At 36.5% G+C, this 22623-nt stretch overlaps 1 protein-coding gene across 2 annotated transcripts in view; it reads left to right on the top strand.

Annotated features, from left to right (window-relative positions):
* Nucleotides 1–22243, top strand: part of CENPI (centromere protein I) — a 64256-nt gene extending 42013 nt beyond the window's left edge. For both annotated transcript variants that reach the window (XM_078065375.1, XM_036081498.2), the window contains 2 exons: nt 18410–18451; nt 19156–22243. In XM_078065375.1, coding sequence (XP_077921501.1) covers nt 18410–18451; nt 19156–19257 — 144 coding nt within the window. In that variant the 3' untranslated portion in view covers nt 19258–22243. The remainder of the gene's footprint in view (nt 1–18409; nt 18452–19155) is intronic.
* The last annotated feature ends 380 nt before the right edge of the window (nt 22244–22623 follow it).

Here is a 22623-nt window from a genome sequence, read left to right as displayed (position 1 = left end):
CCATGGGCTATGGTTTGCTGGCTCCTATTTAGAGCTTGTCATGTTTGAGGACCTTAAGTAGAACTGTAGGGTTTAAGCAGGGGTTCTACCCTAACAGAAGTACCTAGGGTGCTTTTCCAAAGTAGACATCCTTGATTGTTCCCACCCTGAGACTCTGATTTAGTAACTCTAGGGTGACATCCAGAATCTCCTTTTTTAATATAATTATTCTGATATACAACAAGGGTTGAGAACCACTGGGCTAGCCAGTAGCATGATAGGAGATGAGGTCTTGAAATGTAGTCAGGGACCAGATGGTGAAAAAAGTAGGCCTTCAAAAGCATACTGATTGATTTCAGTATCTGAATAAAAATTACGTTTTTAAGTACATAGAGGGATTTCAGAGCTGTAGAGTTTAGTGATTTTCTGATATTCTTTCTTCTTTTTCTCACCTTCATAACTTGTCTGATTTATCATATATAAAAACTTGTTTCAAATTAATAGTATTTATATTACTATTAATAATGAGACTACTGGATGAAATTTGAAATAATTTTAGTTCTTTTTGCCTCTGGACTAAATCCTACTAAAACTGTACAGTGCATATACTATATTTTATATATATTTAGATATATTGGTTTCAGTTTCTTTTCATGCTTTAGAGGTTGCTTTTAAAAATTTAATTTCATTCCTAGAATATGTAAAGCATTTACCTGATTCCAAATTCTAAACTATAGAAATCTCGCTTCCATCCTTGTCTCCTTCTTTTCTCTTCTTTGTCTGTAGGTAGTCATTTTTATTGCTTCTTGTTTTTCCCATCTAGCGTTTCCTTTCTTTAAACTTAGTAAGCATTGTTTGGGGCATCTGGGTGGCTCAGTCAGTTAAATGTCTGCCTTCGGCTCAGGTCATGATCCTGTTGTCCTGGGATCGAATCCCACATCGGGCTCCCCCTGCTTTGTGGGGAGCCTGCTTCTCCCTCTCCTTCTGCTGCTCCCCCTGATTGTGCTCTCTCTCTCTGTCAAATAAATAAAAATCTTTAAAAAATAAATAAACTTAGTAAGCATTGTTTTGTAATCTGTGTCTGATAATTCCAGTATCAGAAGTTTCTGTGTGTATCTGTTGCCTCTTTTTTCTGCTGCTGCTTCCTCATGTTGCTTGATTTCTTTGTGTGTCTGGTTATCTTTGGCCATGTGCTGGATACCTGGAATATTATTTGTAGAAGAAATCAGAAGATTAGAGTGAGATCTTCCTACAGAGAGAACTTTCATTTGCTTTCTACAGGTACCTAGGAGTGCTCTTTGTCTGGGACTACCCTAATCCAAGTTCTTTGCCTAAGGTTCCTTTGATCATAGGTGGATAGACTGCCAGCCTGTGAGAAGGCTAATTTACTTCTGGTGAACTCTTACCTTAAAGGTATAGCCTTTTGGGTTTCCAGTGTAAAGTGGGGGTTGGTTTATAAGAGTTCCCACTTTTGGCAAACCCTGTGCTTTGACTTTAGTTACCTTAGTCCTTTGAAGCTGTGGAAGTGCAGCTCAGTTTTGCAGCTGATTCCTCTGGACTGGCAAATTGGTAAAAGCCAAGAGTGACTTTGAGAATTAGGTTTACCCATTTGGGTTCTCATCTTCTAGATATTGGCTTACCTTACCATAGATTTTGGCTTTCCTTACCATAGAGTTAGGTCTTTTTTACAAATTTTTTTTTTTATGTTGTAGATTTCAAACATACACAAGTACAAAGAATAGTACAATAAACCCCCACATACCCATCACCCAGCTCAGTCTCTACTCCCACCCTGTTTTACTACCCAATAATTTTGAAACAAATACCAAATGTTATACAATTTTGCTGTGAATGCTTCATTATATACCTATAAAAGATAGGGGCACTTTTTAAAATTTTGTCTTTTTAAAACCGCTTTATTAAGATAAAATTCAAATACAATACAATTCACACATTTGAAGTATACAGTTCAGTGACTTTTAGTATATTCACAGAGCTGTGCATCATCATAATATATTTTATAATATTATTATCCCAAAAAGAAACCCTTATAACCCTTAGCTGCTACTCCTGTCTCCCCATTCCCCACCCCCATCCTGGCAAATACTAATCTATTTTTTATATCTGTGCAGAGTCACTTATTTTGGAAATTCATAAAAATGAACTCATACAATACATATTATTTTGTGACTGGCTTCTTTCACTTAGCATGATGTTTTCAAGGTTCATCTATGGCATAGCATGTATCAGTACTTCATTTGTTTTTATTGCCAAATAATATTTTTTAGTACAGATGTGCTTCATTTTGCTTATCCATCAGTTGAGGGACTTTGGGGTTATTTCCACTTTTTGGCTATTATGGATAATGCTTGTATAAAGATTTGTGTACAAGGTTTTGTGTGAACATGTTTTCCTTTCTCATGGGTATATACTTAGGCGTGAGAATGCTGGATTATATGGTACCTCTATGTTTAACTATTGGAGGAACTTCCAGACTGTTTTCCAAAGTAGCTGCGCCATTTTACATTACTACCAATAGTGTGTTTCCAAAGTAGTTCTGCCATTTTACATTACTACCAAAAGTGTGTGAGGGTTCCATTTTCCCCATATCTTCCCGAAGACTTGTTATTCTGGTTGTTTTTTTTTTCTTCTAGCCATCCTAGAGGGTGTGATGTAGTAACTTACTGTGGTTTCAGTTTTCATTTCCCTGATAGCTGTTTATGTCCAGCATCTTTTTATGTGCTTATTGCCCATTGCCCATTATATATTTTCTTTGGAGAAACGTCTGTTCAGACCCTTTGCCCATTTTTATTTTTATTTATTTTTTAAAAAGATTTATTTATTTGAGAGAGAGAGTGAGAGAGAGAACACGAGCAGGGTGAGGGGCAGAGGGAGGAGCAGACTCCCTGCTGAGCAGGGAGCCTGATGTGGGGCTCGATCCCGGGACTCCAGGATTATGACCTGAGCTGAAGGCAGACGCTTAACCGAGTGAGCCACCCAGCCACCCCAAGACCCTTTGCCCATTTTTAAAATAAGTTATTTGTCTTATTGTTATTGTCTCATTGAGAGTCATTTCTATATTCTGGTTTCAAGTTACTTATCAGATCTATGATTTACAAATGTTTTCTGTGGGCTCTCTTTTCATTTTTTTGTTCATCTCTTAAAAGACAAAAGTTTTTAATTTTGGTGAACTTTTAATTTATGAATTTTTTTCTTTTGTCTCTTGTGCTTTTTAAAAATGACTTTCTTTGTCCCCATCCCCCCAGCCCCTGGCAACCACCATTCTGCTGTTAGCTTCTATGAGTTTGATTATTTTAGATTCAACATGTAAGTGGTATCATGTATTCCGTCTTTGGCTTATTTCACCTAGCATAATTTCCTTCAGGTTTATCCATGTTCTCATAAATGGCAGGATTTCCTTCTTTTTAAAGGCTGCATAATATTCCATTGTATGTATATACCACATTTTCTTGATCCATTTATCAGTTGATGGATATTTAGGTTGCTTCCCTGTCTTGGCTATTGTGAATAATGCTGTAGCGAACATGTGAGTTTAGATAGGTCTTCAAGATCCTAACTTCAGTTCCTTTGGATGTAAACCCAGAAGTGGAATTGCTGGATCATATGGTGTTCTATTTTTAATTTTTTTTGAGGAATCTCCATACTGTTTTCCATAGCAGGGCACCAATTTACATTCCCACTTACAGTGTACAAGGGTTGCCTTTTCTCTTCATTCTTGCCAACACTTTTTATTGTTTGTTTTTTGATAAAATTAATCTTAACAGATATAAGGTGATATCTCATTGTGGTTTTGTTTTGCATTTCCCTGATGGTTAATGATGTTGGGCACCTTTTCATGTATCTGCTAGCCATTTCTATGTCTTCTTGGGAGAAATATCTCTTCAGTTCCCTTGCCTGTTTCTTAATTGGGTTATTTGGGGTTTTTTGCTGTTGAGTTGTAGGAATCCCTTATGTATTTTGGATATTAACCCTTTATTAGCTTAGTTTGCAAATATTTTTTTTCGTTCAGTATGGCTGACTTTTCACTCTGTTGATTTTTTCTTTTCCTGTATAGAAGCTTTTTAGTTTGATGTTACCCCACTTGGCTATTTTTGCTTTTGTTGTCTGTGCTTTTGGTGTCCTATCCAAGAAATCATTGCCAAGGCCAATGTCCAGAAGCCTTTTCCCTATGTTTTCTTCTAGGAGTTTTACAATTTCAGATCTTACATCTAAGTCTTTAATCTATTTCAGGTTAATTTTTGTGAGTGGTATAAGGTAGGGGTCCAATTTCGTTCTTTTGCATGTGGATACCCAGTTTTTCTAGCACCATTTATTGAAAAGACTCTCCTTTCCCAGTTTTGTGTTGTTAGCACCCTTGTAATTTCTGAACTCTATTCTGTTCCATTGGTTTGTGTCTGTTTTTATTTAAGTACCATACTGTTTTGATTACTGGGACTTTGTTATATATTTTGAAATCAGGAAGTATGATTTCTCTAGCTTTGTTGTTCTTTCTCAAAATTGTTTCAACTAATCAGGGTCTTTTGTAGTTCCCTATGAATTTCATGATTTTTTTCTTTCTGTAAAGAATGGCATTGGGAGAGACCCCTGGGTGGCTCAGTCGGTTAAGTGCCTTCGGCTCAGGTCATGACCCCAGGGTCCTAGGATCGAGTTCCACATTGGGCTCCTTGCTCAGCGGAGAGCCTGCTTTTCCCTCTGCCTACTGCTCCCCCCTGCTTGTGCTTTCTCTCTCTCTGACAAGTAAATAAATAAAAGATTTTATTTATTTATTTGACAGAGACATAGCGAGAGAGGGAACACAAGTAGGGGGAGTGGGAGAGGGAGAAGCAGGCTTCCCACCGAGTAGGGAGCCTGATGTGGGGCTCGATCCCAGGACCCTGGGGTCATGACCTGAGCCAAAGGCAGACGCTTAACGACTGAGCCACCCAGGCACCCCAATAAATAAAATCTTTTTTAAAAAAAGAATGCCATTGGGATTTTGATAGGGATTGCATTGAATCTGTACCGTTGCTTTAGCTAGTATGGATATTTTACCAATATTAATTCTCTGAATCCATGAACATGGGATAGCTTTAAATTTTTTGCATATATTTTAATTTCTTTTACTGGTGTTTTATAGTTTCTCAGTGTATAAGTCATTCATCTCCTTTGGTTACATTTAGTCCTAAATATTTCATTCTCTTTAAAACTATTGTAAATAGGATTTTAATTTCCTTTTTGAAGATTTTATTTATTTATTTGAGAGAGAGAGCATGAGCAGGGGGAGGAGCCGAGGGGGAGGGAGAGAGAGGGGCAAGGAATCCCAAGAAGACTCCACACTGAACACGGAGCCCGACATGGGGCTCTATCTCATGACCCTGAGATCATGACCTCAGCTAAAACCAAGAGTTGGATGCTTAACCGCCTGAGCCACCCAGGTGCCCCTCTTAATTTCCTTTGTGGATAATTGGTAGTTAGTGTATTGCTTGTGCTTTTTATGTCATAGCTCAGAAATCACTGCCTAGCCCAAAATCATGAATTTATTCCTATGTTTTGTGTAAGAGTTTTATAGTTTTAGCTCTTATATTTAGATTTTTTTTAATCTATTTTGTGTTAATTTTTGTATAGGATATGATATAGGTATCTAACTCGATTTTTTTACATGTGGCTTGTCAGTTTTCCCAACACCATTTGTTGAAAGATTATTCTTTTCATATTAAAATATCTTGGAACCCTCAAAATCAATTGATCATAGATGTATGGATTTATTTTTTCTTTTCCATTGATCTGTGTCTATCCTTACACCAGTACAAAAATGTCTTGATTGTAGCTTTGAAATCAGGAAATACGGAACCTCCAGCTTTGTTCTTCTCCAAGATTGTTTTGGTTATTCTTGTTCCCTTGAAATTCCATATGAATTTTAGAATTAGCTTGCCAGCTTCTACAAAGAACCAGCTGGGATTCTGATAGGTAATCCCTAGATCAATTTGGATAGTATTGCCATCTTAACAATGTTGTCTTCTGATCTGTGAACATAGAATGTCTTTCCAATTATATAGGTCCCCTTTAGTTTTTGTCAACAATGTTTTATAGTTTTCATAGTGTAAGTTTTATACTTTTGTTAAATTTATTCCTGATTATTTTAGTTTTTTGATGTTATTATAAATGGAATTGTTTTCTCTTTTGAGTATAGTTGACACACAATTTTATGTTAGTTTCAGGTGTACAACATAGTGATTCAACAAGTTTATACATTATGCTGTGTTCACCACAAGTGTAGCTACTATCTGTCCCATTGCATGGCTATTACAGTATCATTGACTATATTCCTTATGCTGGGCCTTTTATTCACATGACTTACTCCTTTCATAACTGGAAGCCTATATCCCCCACATCCCTTCACCTAATTTGTCCAATCCCCCCACCCCCTCCCCTTTGGCAACTATCAGTTCTCTCTATTTATAGGTCTGATTCTGCTTATTGTTTATTCGTTTGTTGTATTTGTTTTCTGTTTTGTTTTTTTTAGGTACCACTTATGAGTGAAATCATATGGTATTTGTCTTTCTCAGACTGACTTATTTCACTTAGCATTATACCCTCTAGAGCCATCCATGTTATTGCAAATGGCACGATCTCATTCTTCTTTTATGGCTGAGTAATATTGCAGCATGTGTGAGATGTGTGAGAGATATCTATCTATATATACATCTATCTATCTATCTATATACACACACACACGTGTGTGTATCCCATATCTTCTTTATCCATTCACCTGTGGATAGACATTTGGATTGCTTCCATATCTTGGCTATTGTAAATAATGCTGCAGTAAACATAGGGGTGCATGTATCTTTTCAAATTAGTATTTCTTTGTAAATACCCAGTAGAGGAATTACTGGATAATGTGGTGATTCTATTTTTAATTTTTTGAGGAACTTACATACTGCTTTCCACAGTGGCTGCACCAGCTTGTATATCCACCAACAGTGTACAAAGATTTCCTTTTTTCCATATCCTTGCCAACATTTATTTCTTGTCTTTTTGATTTTAGCCATTCTGACAGGTGTAAGGTGAATATCCCATTGTGGTTTTGATTTGCATTTCCCTGATAATGAGGGATGTTGAACATCTTTTCATGTGTCTGTTGACCATCTATATGTCTTTGGAGAAATATCTATTCATGTCCTCTGTCCATTTTTAAATTGGATTATTTCTGTTTTTTGGTGTCGAGTTGTATAGGTTCTTCATACATTTTGGATACTAACCCCTTATCAGCTATATTTATAAATATCTTCTCCCGTTTAGTTAGGTTGCCTTTTTGTTTTGTTGAAGGTTTCCTTTACTGTTCAAAAGCTTTTTATTTTGACATAGCCCAATAGTTTATTTTTTAATTTAATTTAATTTTTTAAAAGATTTTATTTATTTATTTATTCATTTATTTATTTGAGAGAGAAAGAGAGAGCACGAGCCAGCTTGGTGGGGAGAGGGAGAAGCTGATTCCCCTCTGAGCCGGGAGCCAGATGCAGGGCTCAATTCCAGGACCCTGAGATCATGACCTGAGTTGAAGGCAGACACTTAAGCTACTGAGCCACCCAGGTGCCCCCAAATAGTTTATTTTTGCTTTTGTTTCCCTTGCCTTAGGAGACCTATCTAGAAAAATGTTGCTATCGCCAATGTCAGAGAAATTACCTATGTTTTCTACAAGGGTTTTTATGGTTTTAAGTCTCACATTTTGGTCTTTAATTCATTCTGAGTTTATTTTTCTATATGGTAAAGTGGTCCAGTTTGATTCTTTTGCATGTAGCTGTCAAGTTTTCCCAGCACCATTTGTTGAAGAGAATGTCTTCCTCATTATATAATCTTGCCTCCTTTGTCATAGATTAATTGACCATATAATCATGGGTATATTTCTGGACTCTATTCCATTGATCTATGTGTCTGTTTTTGTGCCAATACCATACATTTTGATTACTACAGCTTTGTAGTATATCTTGAAATCTGGAATTGTGATACTTCTAGCTTTGTTTTTCTTTTTCAAAATTGCTTTGGCTACTCTGGGTCTATTGTGGTTCCATATAAATTTTAGGATTATTTGTTCTAGTTCCATTAAAAATTGCTGTTGGTATTTTGATGGGGATTGCATTAAATCTGTAGATTCCTTTAGGTAGTATAGACATTTTTAAAAAATTATTTATTTATTTATATATTTGTTTGTTTCAGAGGTAGAATTTAGTGATTCATCAGTTGCATATAACACCCAGTGCTCATTACATCAAGTGCCCTCCTTAATGCCCATCACCCAATTATCCCTTCCCCTCACCCACCTCCCCTCCAGCAACCCTCTATTTGTTTCCTAGAGTTAAGCGTGTCTTATGGTTTGCCTCCCTATTTTCATCTTATTTTATTTTTCCTTCCCTTCCCCTATGTTCATCTGTTTCATTTCTTAAATTCCACATATGTATGAAATCATATGGTATTTGTCTTTCTCTGACTTATTTCACTTAGCATAATAACCTCTACTTCTATCCACGTCATTGCAAATGGCAAGATTTCGTTCTTTTTGATGGCTGAGTAATATTCCTGTGTGTGTGTGTGTGTGTGTGTGTGTGTGTGTGTGTGTATCACATCTTTTTTATCCATTCATCTGTTGATGGATATCTGGGCTCTTTCCTGGTAGTATAGACATTTTAACAACATTTGTTCTTCCAGTCCATGAACATGGAATGTTTTTCCATTTCTTTGTGTTATCTTCAATTTCTTTCATCAGTGTTCTATAGTTTTCAGAATATAGGTCTTTCCATTCTTTGGTTAAATTTATTCCTAGGTATTTTATTCTTTTTGGTGCAGTTATAAATGGTGTTGCTTTCTTAATTTCTCTTTCTGCTACTTCATTATTGGTGAATAGAAATGCATTGGATTTCTGTATATTAATTTTGTGTCCTGTGACCTTACCGAATTCATTTATCAGTCCTAGTAGTTTTTTGGTGAAGTCTTTAGAGTTTTCTGTATATAGTATCATGTCATCTGCAAATAGTGAATGATCATTTTAATGTATTGTTGTATGCAGTTTGCTCATATTTTGTGGAGGATTTTTGCCATCTGTGTACATTAGGGATATTGGTCTGAGGTTTTCTTTTTTTGTGGCGTCTTTGTATGGTTTTGGTATCAGGGTAATGCTGGCCTTGTAGAATGTATTTGGAAGCTTTCTTTGCTCTTATGTTTTTTTGGAATAATTTGAGGAAAATAGGCATTAAGTCTTCTTTAAAAGTTTGGTAGAATTCAGGGCACCTGGGTAGTTCAGTTAAGCGTCCAACTCTCGGTTTCGGCTCAGGTCGTGATCTTGTAGTCGTGAGATTGGCCCCGTGACAGGCTCCATGCTCAGCACAGAGTCTGCTTGGAATTCTCTCTCTCTGCCCCCTCCCTGCTCTCTCAAGTAAATAAATAAATCGTTATTTTTAAATTTTTTTAAAGATTTTATTTATTTGACAAGGAGAGAAAGCGAGAGAGAGAGCACTAAGCAGGGGGAGCAACAGGCAGAGGGAGTAGGAGAAGCAGGCTCCCCGCTGAGCAAGGAGCCCGACTCGGGGCTCAATCCCAAGACTGGGATCATGACCTGAGCCAAAGGCAGATGCTTAACTGACTGAGCCACCCAGGCGCCCCATAAATAAATCTTTAAAAAAAACAAGTTGATAGAATTCACTTGTGAATCCATCTGGTCCTGGATTTTTATTTTTTGGTAGTTTTTTTTTATTACCAATTCAGTTCTGTTACTTGTAATTGGTCTGTTCAGATTTTCTATTTCTTCCTGGTTCAGTTTTGGAAAATTGTATGTTTCTAGGTATTTATCCATTTTTCTAGGTTGTCCACTTTTTTGACATCTAAGTTTTCATAGTTATTCCCTTATAATCCTTTGTATTTCTTTTGTGTTAGTTATTACTTTCTCTCATTTCTGATTTTATTTATTTGGGCCCTTTCTCTTTTTCTTGATGAGTGTGGTAAGGGTTTATCAATTTTGTTTATCTTTTCAAAGAACCAACTCTTAGTTTCATTGATTTTTTTCCTTTTTTTTTCTTTTTTTAGTCTCTGTCATTTCTGCTTTCATCTCTATTATTTCATTTCCTCTACTCTCCTTGGGATTTGTTTGCTCTTCTTTTTCTAGTTTTTTTAGGTATAAGGTTAGATTGTTTTTTGAGCTTTTTCTTGTTCTTGAGGTGGGCCTGTATGGCTATTCATTTCCCTCTTAGATGTACTTTCACTGTGTCACAACGATTTTGGACTCTTGTGTTTTCATTTTCATTTGTCTCTGTATTTTTTATTTCTTCTTTGATTGCTTCATTGACCCATTGGTTGTTTAATATCATGTTGTTTAGTCTCCATGTGTTTGTGTTTTCTCCAGTTTTTTTCCTTGTGATTTTTTTTCTAGTTTCGTACCATTGTGATTGGAAAAGGAGCATGATGTGATTTCAGTCTTCTTAAATTTATTGAGGCTTGATTTGTGGCCTAACATGTGATCTGCCCTGCTGAATGTTCCATGTGCACTAGAAAAGAATGTGTATTCTGTTATTTTTGGCTAGAATATCCTGTGTATATCTATTATGTCCATCTGGTCCAATGTGTCACTCAAAGACATTGTTTTAGAATTGTTTTCTTAATTTCATGTTCAGATTGCTCATTAATGCTGTATAGAAATGCAGTTGATTTGTTTATATTGATCTTACATCCTGAATCCTTGTTGAATTCATTTTTTTTGTTAAACTCATTTTTTAATTTTTACAACTTTTCAGTGGATCCCTTAGGATTTTCTATACACAACACTATGTTTTCTGCAAACAGATAATTTTATTTCCTCCTTTAAAATCTAGATCTTTTTTTTTTTTTTTTTTCTTGCCTAACTAATTGCATTCCCTGGAACCTCAGGTACAATTAATGTTGAAGAAAAGTGGCAAGAATGGACAAGTTTGGTTTTTTTCTTGATTATTGGGGAAATAATTTCATTTTTCTGCAGTGTGATATTAGGAATTTCCATGGATGCCCCTTACCAGGTTGAGGAACTGCCTTTCTATTTTTAGTTCATTGAGTGTTTTTTTTTTTTTTTTAATATTTTATTTATTTATTTGACAGAGAGACACAGCGAGAGAGGGAACACAAGCAGGGGGAGTGGGAGAGGGAGAAGCAGGCTTCCCGCCGAGCAGGGAGCCCGATGCGGGGCTTGATCCCAGGACCTGGAATCATGACCTGAGCCGAAGGCAGACGCTTAACGACTGAGCCACCCAGGCGCCCCAGTTCATTGAGTGTTTTTATCATGAAACAGTGTTGAATTTTGTGAAATGCTCTTTTCTGTATCTACAAATGTGATCATGTGGTTCCTACCCTTTCTTCTGTTGATAATGTTAATCTGCTAAATCCCACTTGGTCATGGAGAACAATCCCTTTTAGATGTTGCCAGATTTGGTTTCTCGATAGCTTGTGGATGATAAGGGATATTGATTTTTCCTTGTATGTCTTTGTCTGGTTTTGGTTTCCGGTTAATTCTGGCCTCTTAGAATAAGTTAGGAAGTATTCTTTCTCCTACTGTTTGGAAAAGTTTGTGAAGGATTGGCATTAATTCTTCTTTAAATATCTGATTGATTTTACCAGTGAAGCCATCTGGTCATGGGCTTTTATTAGTGGGACGATTTTAAATTTCTATTCAACCTTTTGTTATAGTTCTCTTCAGCTGTTCTGTTTCTTCTTGGGTCATGCTCAACATTTAGTTGTTTATCTAGAATTTGTCCGTTTCATATACTTTATCTAATTTACTGATGTACCTTATGATACTTTTATTTATGTAAAGTTGGTAGTGATTTCCCCCTTTTCAATCCTGATTTTAGTGATTTGAATTTTCTCTCTTTTTTTGTGTGTATTTAGCCTAGCTAGTTTGTCAATATTGCTGACCTTTTCAAAGAACCAGTTTCGTTTCATTGCTTCTCTATTTATTTTTTTTTAATTGTAATTGTAATTAAATACACAATAACATAAAATTTACCATCTAATGACATTAAATACATATACGTTGTTGCGCTACCATTACTACTGTCCATCCTCAGAACTCTTTTCATCTTGTAAAACTGAAACTCTATTAAACAATAACTCCCTATTCCCTCCTCCCCATAGCCCTTTGTAGCCTTCATCCTATTTTTAGTCTGAGTTTGAGTCTACTCTAAGTACCTCATATAAGTGGAATCATACAGTGTTTGTCCTTTTGTAAATAGCTTACTTCACTTAGCATGTCTTCAAGGTTCATCCCTAATATAGCATGTGTACAAATATCCTTCCTTTTTTAAGGCTGAATAATATTCCACTGTATGTGTATATGACATTCTGTTTATCTGCTCGTCCTTTTTTTTTAATCTCAATCCCTTTTTATTTAATTTTTTTCATTTTAGTATAGTTGACACACATGTTACATTAGTTTCAGTTGTACAACATAGTGATTCAATTTCTCTATACATTATGCTATGTTCATCACAAGTGTAGCTACCATGTGTCACCAAAATGCTATTACAATATCATTGATTATATTCCCTATGCTGTACCTTTTATTTCCGTGATTCATTTCATAACTGGAAGCCTGTATATCCCAGCTCCCTACCACTCATTTTGCTTATCTGCCTTACCCCCTTCCCTCTGGCAGCCATCAGTTCTCTGTATTTATAGATCTAATTCTGTTTTTTGTTTGTTTATTCATTTGTTTGGTTTTTTAGATACCACATGAGTGAAATCATATGGTATTTGTTTTTCTAAGTCTGATTTATTTCATTTAGCATAATACCCTCTTGGTCCACCCATGTCTGTTTTATCTTTTGATGGATACTTGGATTACTTCTCATTTTTGGTTCTTGAAAATAATGCTGCTATGAATATGGGTATAGAATTATCTGTTCAAGTCCTTGCTTTCAGTTCTTTTGGTTATATACCCAGGAGTAGAATTGCTGAATCATATGGTAATTCTATTTATACTTTTTTGAAGAAACACTTGTACTGTTTTCTATAAGTGTTCCCATATTGAGTTTATATTCATATCAGCAGGGCAAAGGGGTTCCAATTTCTCCATGTCCTCACCAGCACTTCTTATTTTCTGTTGTTTTTTTTTTAATAGCCATCCTGTGGATGTGAGGTGGTATCTCATGGTTTTGATTCTCATTTCCCTAATGATTAGTGATGTAGAGCATCTTCTCATGTGCTCATTGGTCATGTGTATATCTTTGGAGAATGTCTATTCAAGTCCTTAGCCCATTTTTTTCAAATCAGGTTATTTGTTTTTTTTTGTTGTTGAGTTGTAGGAGTTCTTTATATAAAAAGTCTTGGGGCACCTGGGTGGCTTAGTTGGTTAAGCATCTGCCTTTGGCTCAGGTCATGATCCCAGGGTCCTGGGATCGAGTCCTGCATCGGGCTCCCTGCTCCATGGGGAGCCTGCTTCTCCTTCTGCCTCTCTGTCTCTGTCTCTCTCTCTCTCTCTCTCTGTCTCTCTCTCTCTCTCTGTGTCTCTCTCTCTCTGTCTCTCATGAATAAATAAATAAAATCTTTAAATAAAAAGTCTTGATAATTACCCCTTATCAGATAAGTGATTTACAAATATTCTCCCCCATTCCATAGATTGCCTTTTCATTCTGTTAATTATATCCGTTGATGTGTAGAAGATTTTAAGTTTAAGGTAGTCTTGTTTTTTTTTTTTTCTGTTTTTGCTTTTGTTTCCTGTGTTTTTGGTGTCATATCCAAGAAATCATTGCACAGTCTGAGTCATAAAGCTTTTCTCCTGTTTTCTTCAAGGGATTTTATAGTTTTAAGTCTTATTTTTAGGGGTTTTTAAAATATTTATTTATTTGACAGAGACAGACACAGCGAGAGAGGGAACACAAGCAGGGGGAGTGGGAGAAGGAGAAGCAGGCTTCCTGCTGAGTAGGGACCCCGATGTGGGGCTCGATCCCAGGACCCTGGGATCATGACCTGAGCTGAAGGCTGATGATTAACCGACTGAGCCACCCAGGTGTTCCTGTTTTTCTATTCTTTATTTCATTTATTTCTTGCTCTAATCATTATTATTTATGATTGACCCTTGTACAACACAGGTTTGAACTGCATGAGTCCACTTCATGCAGATTTTTTTTTAATAAATACAGTATAGTACTGTAAATGTATTTTCCTTATGATTTTCATAATAACATTTTTTAATTTAAATTCAATTAGCCAACATATAGTACATCATTAGTTTCAGATGTAGTGTTCAATAATACATCAGTTGCGTATAATACCCAGTGCTCATCACATAATGTGCTCTTTCTTTTCACTACATCTGTATCTTTGGGGTAAATACCCAGTAGTGCAATTGCTTTGTTGTAGGGTAGCTCTATTTTTAACCTCCTGAGGAGCCTCCATACTGTTTCCCAGAGTGGCTGTACCGGCTTGCATTCCCACCCACAGTGTAAGAGGGGTCCCCTTTCTCTGCATCTGCACCAACATTTGTTGTTTCCTGTCTTGTTAATTTTAGCCATTCTAACTAAATTTTGAATTTTGGTAACATTTTCTTTTCTCTAGCTTGCTCTATTGTAAGAATACAGTATATAATACATATAAAATATGTGCTAATCGATTGTTTATGTTATTGGCCAGGCTTATGGTCAACAGGCTGTCAGTTAGCTAAGTTTTTGGGGAGCCAAAGTTATACACAGATTTTTGACTGCACCAGGGTTGGCACCCCAACCGCATGTAATTCAGAGGTCACCTGTACTTTCTTCTTACTTTGGCTTTAGTTTGCTTTTCTGTTTCTAGTTTCTTAAGGCAGTAGGTTAGATTATTGAATTGAGATCTTCCTTCAGAGACTTTAAATGCTGGGTTTTTAAAAATAGTCTTTGCCAAATTTTCTCATTTTCTGGGGAGTGGGTCCACAGAACTCATGATCTCATCCTGGAAGTGGACCTCTATGTGGACACTTTTTATCATAAAGCAACCACATTCAGTTTCTTGAATATCCTTCTAGAGACATACTGCATATTTCTGTGTAAATAATCTTTACAACACTATATACTATATTTACTTTTCTGCCTCTTGAATTTTTGACTTAATATCTAGGCTTTTGTTTCATTTTTGTATGTAAAGGCTGCCTCATTCTTTTTGATGTCTCCATAGTATTCCATCATATGAATCCATATTAAAGTTAAGCATGTAAGTTGAACATTTAAGTTGTTTCTAGTTCTTTTATGAAATTATACTCTAGTGAATATTCATAAACCATATACATTTCATACATATATAAGTATGTCTATGGATAAAATTGCTCTAAATGGAATTGTTTTCATAGTGTATATCTTTTTTATTTTGTTGGGTATCATTAAATTTTAGGTTTTAGGGGCACCTGGGTGGCTCAGTTGGTTAAGCATCTGCCTTTGGCTTGGGTCATGATCCCGGGGTCCTGGGATCAAGCCCCATGTCAGACTCCCTGCTCAGCGGGAGTCTGCTTCTCCATCCCCCTGCCCCTCCCCCTGCTCATGCTCGCTCGCTCTCCTTCTCTCTCTCAAATAAATAAAAATCTTAAAAAAACCAGATTTTAGCTTTTAGTAGAAGTTATACAAATTTACATTACTGCTAACAATGAATGGTTTGTTGGTTTCTCCATACCCTGTCAACATGGTTGCATCCAGTTCTTATTTGGTAAAACTTGTAATGAATTATAGATAGGGTAGGATTGATTTTCATAAGTGAAATAATTTTTTCTTCTAGACTGTGTGTGTGTTAGAAGACTCAGTCTCTAAAGTAGTAAATATTATCAACTTGAACATAGGTAAGCAAGCTCATTTTGGAGGATCAGGAATTGATTGATATATTCTTTTAAATCAGAAAACAGTTTTTAAAATGTTTAAGGAAGGTTGGTTCTGACTGAAAGGTTTAAATTCTAGTAGCATAGAGCACATTTGGCAAAATGTAAAACTGCCATTTTTATAACTGATGATGTTTCTATATAGTTCTGAAAATACTAGGTTTTTAATGTCAAGTTGTGTTTTAAAAGAGTGCCTTTTGAGCCCTTGTCGCCAACTAACTGCTCACTAAGTATCTTACCTTCAAGATGGTAAAAATTACCTCTGATACCATGGCAGTATGATTTAATGCTCACATTTTTATTTTATGGAATTTTAACATTGTAAATATTGCAAACTAGTCAGCTTTTTAGAGATAATTTAGTAAATTTAATTTGGCCAATCCATTCTCAGTATCAAAGAGCTCCACTTAGTTAATGAGTCAAAATATTTTGAACATTTGTAGAACCTACATTTCAGGAAATTCTGAAGCTCTAGATTTTATTATAATTACCTTTGAATCAGTAGTTGCTTCTTTATTCATTCAACAAATATTTATTTTGTGTTCACTATGCTCACACTGGGAATATAGTACCTGAGAAGACAGACACCATCTCTGCCCAAATGGAGTTTATATTCAAATAAGAACAAATAGTAAATAAGTTATGAAATAAGTAAACATGATAATTTTGAATTTTGAGAAATGCTATGAAGGACATAAACAGGGTGGGGTAAGAGAAAGAGTGACTGGGGAGTTGTCAGGAATGGGTGTTCAAGAAAGGCTTTTTGAGGAGGTGGCATTTGGTCTGATTTCTTCTAAAAGATGAGAATAAGCCAGCCTAGGAATAGCTGGAATAAGAGCATTCCAGGTGGTGGGAATAGTGGCTCAAGGGGTTCAAGGAAACAAGGCCAGTATGGCTTATAGCTTAAGGAACAAGAGTGAGAATGGAGTGAAATAAGATGGGCAGAGATTCAGGGGCTCTCTCTCTTACAGATCTGCTGGGATTGCCATGGGAAATGATTGAAAATTTTTAAAGCAAAGTCATAGTATGGTCCAAGTTTATGTTTAATAGAGATCATTTTGGCTTTTTTTGTGGAGCATAGAGTTATAAGAGGCCCGAGTGGCTGCAGGGGCACCAATTAGGAGGCTCTTGATAGAGTCTAGACAAGAGATACTGGTAGAGATTTGTATACATATGGTGGTAGTAGAAATGGATGGAAGTGGACTGATTTGAGATATATTGCAGAAATAGAACAGACCGGACTTGATGAATGGCTTCATTAGAAGTGAGAGGCAAACTATAAGAGATGCTGAACTCTAGGAAACAAACTGAGGGTTGCTGGAGGGGAGGTGGGTGGGGGGATGGGGTAACTGGGTGATGGGCATTAAGGAGGACACTTGATGTAATGAGCACTGGATGTTGTATGCAACTGATGAATCACTAAATTCTACCTCTGAAATTAATTTAAAAAAAAGTGGGAATGAGAAAAAGAAAAGGACTTTGAGTTTTTTTAATTGAGCAACTGGGTTGAGGGTGGTTCCATGTATTAATAAGAGGAATACTGGTGAAAGAACAGGAGAGGTTATTTTGGTTTGGGGGGAGGGCAAGCTGAGACTCAAGTTCTGTTTTGACCTACATAAGTTTGAGATGCCTGTTAGACATCCAAGAAGTTTAAGTATAGGCAGTTTGAAGCTGGGCTTGGAGTTCAGGAGAGAAGTTGAAACTAGAGAAATAAATATGGAATATATAATCGGTAAAAACACATGTTCTTTTTTACTTTTTAGCTTCTCAGAGATCAGGATTCATCTTGTAATTGATGTCAGCCAGGCAGCAATGAAAATATAGTTGTCATTTGCTGTTTTTGAGTGTGCCCAGGCAGATTACCAGAATCAGACCTTGCAAGATGGTTGTCAGCAGGTTGGGGAAAAAACTTGGAGAAAATATTGGAACACTCTTTTAAGCCCCAAAAACCAAATGTCTTAGAGAAAGAGGGCAGGAAAGCAGTGTACCATACATGTTATGGACTTTCCTTGAAGCAGGAGCCAAAAGTAGGTTAGGTTTATGTAATTGGGACCCCAACACTGGTATCTTTTAGTTCTTTTAAGAAATGTTGCATTGCCAACAGTCTGGCACAGAAGATATTGTGTGAAAAAACATAATTATCTACAGCTCTTGAGTAGAAAACTAATTCAGAAGAGTAGGACTCCAGGGCGCCTGGGTGGCTCAGTTGGTTAAGCGACTGCCTTCGGCTCAGGTCATGATCCTGGAGTCCCGGGATCGAGTCCCGCATCGGGCTCCCTGCTCGGCAGGGAGTCTGCTTCTCCCTCTGACCCTCCTCCCTCTCATGCTCTCTGTCTCTCATTCTCTCTCTCAAATAAATAAATAAAATCTTTAAAAAAAAAAAAAAAAAGAAGAGTAGGACTCCAAATTAGGGAGAAATATGGAAGGTTATAGTGAGTGTTTACTCAAAAGGAATGCAAGAGTGGTAGTAGGAATAAAATGTAGCAAATGAATCAGGCAGTGAAGAGACGTCCTAATTTTCTGGTAATTTTTGCTAACCAAATATTTTCATCTCCTATCTCCCCATTTTTTTTTTTTAAGGAATGGCCAGAAGAAAGGACAGTAAGCATGAGCTCTATTCGGGTAAATAAATTTATTTTCATCATGTTCAGGGATTTACTATAGCTTCATTTCATCAAAAAATTTATACTTTTCCTTTTCTCCCAGTCTTAAGCCTGCTGCCTCCACAAAGGCAAAGTGAAATGTTTGCCTCCTGAGTTATTTCCGGTGACTTTTATGTGAATTTATTGGCACATATCCTCTACAGTCTTCTCTAAGATATAACTATTCATAGTTTGACTCTTGCTTTTTTATCTGTGCATTGTCTCATTTTATAGTACAGTTGCATGTATTCGAAGTGTGACTGTAATGAGGCTGATTTAACAAAACCTAGCACAGTTGTCTCGTTATTATAGAAACTCTGCTGTGTAGATATTTAATGTAGGCAGTAATATAATAATGTCTGCTCCCATGTTATCCATTTTAGATGTTAAATTTCTAGAGCATGTGGATGATGACCCATTTCCATTTCATAGTACTTGTTCAGTTGAACAGCTAAAATTTTTTGCCAGTATAATCAAAGGAATGTTTAGCCCTTAAATTTTGGGTACTTTCTGGTTTGGATGTTACTCTAGTGCCTGAGTTCCAGTTAGGAACTTGGCCCCTCTGAGCTAACTCTTGGTATGTGCATTCAGGACACTGGGAACTTTTCCTAGGGAAAAAAGAGGAGGTAGAGAATAAGCATAGTAAATATTTGATAAGTAATTTTCCCTTTTTTGTGCCTGCAGGGAAAGAAATGGAACTGGTATTTGGACTATTTATTTTCAGAGGGGTTACAAGGCTTGAAACTTTTCATAAGAAGTAGTATTCATCATTCTTCTGTCCCCTGATCAGAGAGCATAAACCACAGCATCAGCATTAAGTGAATTTTAACTGAAACGAACTGACCATACCGGACTAAATTCTTTTCCTTGTTGCTAGAGAGGCCAAGTGGTTCAACTTGAGTTTCCATAATCTTTTCATCAACAGACTGCCATCCTCAGGGAGTACCTGGACTGGCCTTCTGTGCATTGTCCAGGAGAGCCTCAGTGTGGCTAACTTTATTTTTCAGGATCTAGATTCTTTAGCCCACTAGTAAAAAATGACTTCATCATCAGGCTCTGCCTTCTACCAAATTATACATAGATACATCTGTTATGTGACAGGATTTTTCACATTCTTGTGGACTGTAAGTTGCATTGATGGAAGAGAGCAGGTAATATATAGTGGCATTTAAGCCACAGACATACTCTTGCAAAATGCCCTGCCTCTGAAACCTCTGGGAATATTGCCATTTTCCTTATTGTGAACAACAATGTCAGCATCAAGTTAACAGGATATAACATTTCTTTTTTTTTTTTTTCTAACTCTAACTAGTTGGTAGCTTCCTGGGCCTTCACTGGTAGCAATTTGATAAGAGAAGGAAGTGGAAAGGATTGTGGGGTAATCTAAAATGTTCCTATTTATTCCAGTTTGATTTCACAAAACTATACTATTTTGTGTGTGTATGTGTATGTTATATATATCCCATTTTTAAGTGGTCAGGCCCAAATAAACAGACTTTATTTTCAGTGATAATTCTGAAGCTTTTAAAAAAAATTTATAATAGCTAGAATATTTTGCTGAAAATTCAGCCTCACTACTACTGAGTAACTTTTCCCCTTTTAATAAAATTCATATCATTTGAGAGAAATTAAGCTAAGTTTACTTTTGTTTTTAAGGGCACATTCCTTGTGGGTTTTTTTTTCCTTTAAAGCAAAACAAAACTCTGTATTATTAGGTAGTGTTCAGGCTAGAATCCCATTCATTTTTTGATTCAATACATATTTATCTAGCTTACTATGTGGCAGATACTCTTTTGTGTGCTGGCTGTGTAACTGTGACCAATACAAAGTACTGCTTTTGTAGAATTTACTACATCCCTTTGGAGAAGGCAGACAATAAATATATAAGCAAAAATATGGTATGAGGTGCTATAAAGAAGAAGCAAGGAATAGGGGCAGAATATTGAGCGGGTTGCTACTTTAAGGCCTGTTTGAGGAGGTGACCTATGCAGAAACCCTAATGAAATAAGTGTATGAGCCATGTGAATATTTGGGGAAAGAGCATTCTGGGCAGAGGTAAAGGCAAGTTGTGAAAGGCTTAAAAATGTTAACTTAGTTGGCCCATTTGAGTAATAGCAGAGAGGCCAGTAAGGTTACAATATAGTAATTAAAGGAGAAGAGTGGTAAAAAATGAAATAGGAGAGAAACCAGAGAGTAGTTCATGAAGGCCCTTATAATGTGTTACAGATATATAATAGGAAGCCATTAGAAGGATTGAGAGCAGAGTGATATACTTTGATTTACCTGTATGGAGCTGTAGTTTGAAGGTTAGACTGAAGAAGATTAAGGGTTAAAGTAGAGAGACCAGTTAAGTTATTAGAGTTCCAGACAAGAGTCTTAGACTAGTGTGGTAGATGATGGGGAGGTGGTTAGATATTGGATTTAGGCTCTACCTTAAAGGTAGAGAAGATAGGATCTGCTGTTAGCTTGGATATGAAGAGAGGGAAAAAGAGGAGTAACGGGTGACTCCTAGGTTTTTGACTGAGCAACTGGGTGAGTTCTGGAATGCAGAAATGAGGCATCCTGGAGGAGGAACAGATTTGGAGGAGTGTGGACTCAGAAGTTCTGTTTTGGCCATGTTAGGTTGGAGATGCTGAGTAGGCAGGTGGATATCCAGGTCTAGAGTTCAGGGTACACGTTGGGACTGGCAAAATTAATTTGGGCATCATTAGTGAATAGCCATGACATTGTATGGGATCACTTAGTGCAGCTAGAAAAAAGAAGATAAAGACAGCAAAGGACAGCCCTGTGGTGTAAGCCAACATTAAGAAGTAGAAGAGAAAAGGAGGAACCAGCAAAAGGCTGAGAAAGACCCACCAGTGGCTAGAAGAAAAGTGAGGAGACTGGTTGTTGTGCTGGAAGCCAAGTAAAAAAGTGTTTAGAACAAGAGAGGGAGTATTTATTGGTGTGGAATGTTGCCTGTATACCTGGGTAAAAAAGTTTTAGCTGCTTTGAAGTAAATGTGATAGTGTCCCCAATAGATAACCTTTCTCACTTAGAGAGTTCTCTTTTGTTTTTAAGTTTGCAGTCCAAGTAACTTTCCATATTGTTATTCAGAACATGATATCTTGGTCGTTAAGATCAAGTGGAACTTTCATTTGTGAGAAGGGATTTAATTATTTTTCATGAAATTTAATCCCTAACAATCTTCCAGTCATGGAAGAAATTTCTGAACCTAAGTTTTTGTTCCAGGAAAAAAATATTTTTCCCTTAGGTTTGTCTTTTTGTTCAGTAGTGATTTCCTGGGTATCTTTTCTGTTCATATTCTTCTCTTGATCCAGTTTTTTAACCCACTTAAGATTAGATGTGCAAATAAGCCACATCTAGTTATTTGAAAACTCTTTTTTGAAGAATGTTCATGGCAAAGAAAAAAAAAGATTTAAATAAGAATAGCTATTTAGCTGTAGAGCAAACATTGCCTAGAAAAGAAAAACAGAAAATTTGATTTATTATCCCAACTGTACAGAAAGAATACTTTCTTTACCTAGTATTTATGTAAAATTGTTGACATTATAAATATTGACTTAATAATGTTCAATACTAAGTTGCTGTTAGATTTCTAACATTTTGGAGTCCCTGGGTGGCTCAGTCTGTTAAGCAGCTGCCTTCGGCTTGGGTTGTGATCTCAGGGTCCTGGGATCGAGTCCCAGTCAGGCTCTCTGCTCAGCGAGGAGTCTGCTTCTCACTCCCTCTGTACTCTTCCCCTCTCTCAAATAAATAAATAAAATCTTTAAAAAAAAGATTTCTAACATTTTATTTTTCTTTTTATCATAACTTCTTCCTCTTGGTCTTGATGATCTGGAAAGAAAAGTAGGTAAGTCTGTGGTGTCTCACATAAAATTTCTGTTGTTTGCAGACATTCTCTCTTTATATCAGATACATTTTATATCACTCAATGGTTTACTAGAAATAAGAAAAATTATTCTCTAAAATTGATATTATATTGGGGCACCTGGGTGGCTCAGTCGGTTGAGCATCTGACTCTTGATTTTGGCTCAGGTCATGATCTCAGGGTTGTGAGATTGAGCCCTGCCTCAGGCTCCCCGCTTAGCTGGGAGTCTGCTTTTCTCCTTCTCCCTCTCCCTCTGTTCCTCCCTCTCCCTCCTGCCCCTC

This window comes from Halichoerus grypus, chromosome X, assembly GCF_964656455.1.
Source record: "Halichoerus grypus chromosome X, mHalGry1.hap1.1, whole genome shotgun sequence".
Taxonomy (NCBI): Eukaryota; Metazoa; Chordata; class Mammalia; order Carnivora; family Phocidae; genus Halichoerus; species Halichoerus grypus.
This window is presented reverse-complemented; position numbering and strand designations above follow the sequence as displayed.